Source organism: Aulonocara sp. 'chitande type north' Nkhata Bay, linkage group LG8 (genome assembly GCF_057382095.1).
Source record: "Aulonocara sp. 'chitande type north' Nkhata Bay isolate Kocher_YH1m ecotype deep benthic linkage group LG8, A_spYH_male_GT1.1, whole genome shotgun sequence".
In the NCBI taxonomy this organism is placed as follows: Eukaryota; Metazoa; Chordata; class Actinopteri; order Cichliformes; family Cichlidae; genus Aulonocara; species Aulonocara sp. 'chitande type north' Nkhata Bay.
In genome coordinates this window covers 3,510,387-3,514,231 of record NC_141351.1, presented here as the reverse complement: position 1 = coordinate 3,514,231, position 3,845 = coordinate 3,510,387, and the positions used below count along the sequence as shown (strand labels likewise).

General features: G+C 46.3%; 1 protein-coding gene across 1 annotated transcript; it reads right to left on the bottom strand.

Annotated features, from left to right (window-relative positions):
- Positions 1-1,428, bottom strand: LOC147322857 (uncharacterized). Its single transcript, XM_086304715.1, has 2 exons — positions 1,102-1,428; positions 1-834 (listed from the first exon to the last, which is right to left on the bottom strand). Exons 1-2 carry the CDS (start codon positions 1,426-1,428, stop codon positions 1-3), a joined length of 1,161 nt encoding a protein of 386 aa, XP_086160841.1.
- Positions 1,429-3,845: the final 2,417 nt, after the last annotated feature.

Here is a 3,845-nt window from a genome sequence, read left to right as displayed (position 1 = left end):
CTACCAGAGGCCTGGGAGCTTGAGGGTCCTGCGCAGTATCTTAGCTGGTCCTAGGACTGTCCTTTTCTGGACATAGATCTCCGATGTTGTTCCTGGGATCTGCTGAAGCCACTCGCCTAGCTTGGAAGCCACTGCACTTAGTGCTCCGATTACCACTGGGACCACCGTTACCTTCACCCTCCACATCTTCTCAAGCTCTTCTCTGAGCCCTTGGTACTTCTCAAGCTTCTTGCGTTCCTTCTTCCTGATGTTGCTGTAATTTGGTATTGCTACATCTATCACTACGGCTATCTTCCTCTGCCTGTCTACCACCACTATGTCTGGTTGGTTAGCCACCACCACTTTGTCCATCTGTATCCTGAAGTCCCACTGGATCTTAGCTCGGCCATTCTCCACCACCCTAGGGGGCGTCTCCCATTTTGACCTTGGGACTTCCAGGCCATACTCGGCACAGATGTTCCTGTACACTATGCCGGACACTTGGTTATGGCGTTCCATGTATGCCATGCCCGCTAGCATCTTGCACCCTGTTGTTATGTGGTGGACTGTCTCAGGGGCATCTTTACACAGACTGCACCTGGGGTCTTGCCTGGTGTGATAGACCCCAGCCTCTATGGATCTTGTACTCAGAGCTTGTTCTTGTGCTGCCATGATCAGTGCCTCTGTGCTGTCTTTCAGTCCAGCTTTGTCCAGCCACTGGTAGGACTTCTCGATGTCAGCCACTTCCTCTATCTGCTGGTGGTACATACTTTGCAGGTGTCTATCCTTTGATGATGGTTGCCTCTCTTGCTCCTCTTTCTTGGATTTCTGCTCCCTGAGGTATTCACTTAGGACGTGGTCAGTTGGTGGCATCTTCCTGATGTATTTGTGGATGTTCGTTGTCTCATCCTGGACTGTGGTGCTGATGCTCACTAGTCCCTTGCCTTCTTCCTTCCGCTTAGCATACAGCCTCAGGGTGCTGGACTTGGGGTGAAACCCTCCATGCATGGTCAGGAGCTTTCTGGTCTTGATGTCAATGGCTTCTATCTCCTCCTTTGGTCAGCTTATTATCCCAGCTGGGTACCTGATCACGGGCAGGGCACAGGTGTTGATAGCCCAGATCTTGTTCTTACCGTTTAGCTGACTCCTCAGGACTTGCCTGCCCCTCTGCAGGTACCTAAAGGTGGTTGCAGCTTTCCTAGCGGCCTCTTCATGGTTCCCATTTGCCTGTGGGATCCCCAGGTACTTGTAGCTGTCCTCTGTGTCTGCAATGTTGCCTTCTGGTGGTTCGATCCCCTCAGTTCTGACTACCGTCCCTCTCTTTGTTATCATCCGACTACACTTCTCCAGTCCAAACGACATTTCAGTGTCATTGCTGTATGTCCTGGTGGTGTGGATCAGTAAATTGATGTCTCGTTCACTCTTGGCATACAGCTTGATGTCATCCATGTAGTGGAGGTGGCTCCATAGTTGATATCCATAGCCAGTCTTGTCAATGACCTCACTGAGGGGGTTCAGGCCTATGCAGAACAGCAGTGGGGACAGAACATCTCTGTTTTTTGGGGGTTTTTTTGCTCATAAGCAGAGAGTGCTTGCTAGCGCTGTCCTTAGACAGTAAATGCGACGAAACTATTGAGGAAAAAACGCAGCGTATATATTGTTTATCATGATTCTGGTTTTACGTGGCCTATCAACACAATTTATAAACTGGTATATATCACCTTGTTGCTTTGTCTTTAAGTGGTCATGTGATTGGCTTACCACGACTCTTCCTCAGTCAAACAGCAGCACTCATGCGATTGTTTTGCCCCTTAGCTCCAGGTGTTGTGCCAAAAAGTGATCGGCAGGCAGATTGCCGTCCGCGGGAGCGCGCGCAGCTGCTTAAAGCTGTAGCGTCCAGATTACTTACGTAGACAGCTACTTCCGTGCAACTGATATAAGATGCGGTAAGCTGAACACAGCTTCAACCGTCTGTTTGTTGAAAAATAGTAACAGACCGCATTTTCTTGTTAGTAACGGTAACGGCATTGTAACGATAGGAATAGTAATTAGTTAGATTACTCGTTACTGAAAAAAGTAACGCCGTTAGTAGCGCCGTTACTTGTAACGCCGTTATTCCTATCACTGGATATATGGGACCACGAAGTCTACACTGAACCACACTTCAAATTTGGGGAAATCGACGCCGCATTTGGAGACCGAATTTGGAGTACACTTCGGATTGGGACAACTGTCATCGCGTTGCTGTGACGTAATAGGTCTCAAAATGCGTACTCCAAAGCGTGCGGTCGCTGGATTAGGACACAGCCTTAGAGTCCGGTTGATCTTGTATAGGTCTAGGCATTCCAGTATCCAAGTGTGGGGCATCGAGTCATAGGCCTTCTTATAATCAATCCAGGCAGTGCACAGGTTGGTCAACCTAGTTTTGCAGTCTCGACTGACTGCTTGGCAGTAGCTGGTGTTTTGCGCCTCTGGTATTCTTGCCAATTCCTTTCCGTGCCACAGTCATATATTGAGCCATGTGCCTGTTCATTTTTGCCACTATGATGCCTGACAGGAGCTTCCATGTAGTACTGAGGCAGGTTGTTGGTCTGTAGTTGGATGGGACCAGTCCCTTCTGGGGGTCCTTGGGGATCAGGACTGTCCTGCCTTGGGTTAGCCATTCCAGGTGTCTCTCATTGACTAGCAGCTGATTCGTTTGTGCTGCCAGATGCTCGTGGAGTGCAGTCAGCTTCTTCAGCCAGTAGGCGTGAACCATGTCAGGGCATGGTGCTGTCCAACTCTTTATACTGGAGACTCTTTCTTGGATATCTGACACTGTGATCATTACTGGTCCATGTTCAGGGAGGTTGCTGTGGTCTGCTCTCAGATTCACTAGCCACTGAGCATTGCTGTTATGGGTTGCGTCCTTCTCCCAAATGCTTTTCCACTTATTATTCCATCTCCGGCTCCAAGGAGAGGTCAGATGACAAATGTAACATATTTTAAAGACCTATGTGGTACATTCGATATGTTGGCAAAACGTTACATAGTTTCATAGTCATAAGTTATATGGATTGTTATCACGATGTCACTCTACAACCTGACAAAGTTTTATCAGAATTTACTCAAAAATTTTGAACCACTTCATTTACAGACAGAGAAAATGACACACACACACACACACACACACACACACACACACACACACACACACACACACACACACACACACACACACTACTAAAAACATAACCTCCTTGGTGGAGGTAATTAATGGAAAAACTGTAACTGGATGTGTCATATTGTAGTAGGAGTCAGAGAAAATCCCACTGTAAAGTCATCACAAAGGGCAGAGAGACAAAGTCACTTACTACCTGCTGAATGCAGAGAGGGATTCACCTTCTAAAGAGACACATTTTCCCTCAAGAGTTGCTGGATAACAAACCAGAGCTAAAGGGAAAGTGCATATTTGGATTTGAAACCACCAGATGGCCAGGAGTAAAGCTCCATATTGAAATGCCAGTGTTTAAATTGGCAACTTTTTGCTAGCATGGGAGCCATTAATAACTTGACAAAAAGTCTGTGTTGTGTTTGCATCGTATCCTGCTTCCCATGGGCTTTTCCTCTCAGTTTCTCAGCTGCTTTGGCTAAAGATTGTCATTCTCAAATGACAATCCAAGTTGTCAAAACAATGTGTCCTGACATCACAACCCTTGTGCACAAACAAAAGTGCATTTCTCAGTCTTTGCTAGGACCCAATAATATGTTAAGTTTATTGGTTTATTGGTTGAACTCTCTTTAAAAAAAAAAAAAAAATTATTATATATATATTACATATATGTATATATATGTAGAATGGAAATGACTTTGTGCAAAAAGTTTGA

Coding starts and splice junctions, on each gene's coding strand:
- LOC147322857 (XM_086304715.1), bottom strand. CDS start 1,428: ATGGATGACATCAAGCTGTATGCCAAGAGTGAACGAGACATCAATTTA. Junction 835..1,101: donor AGCTAAACGGTAAGAACAAG/ATCTGGGCTATC, acceptor CCAACTGACCAC/GTCCTAAGTGAATACCTCAG.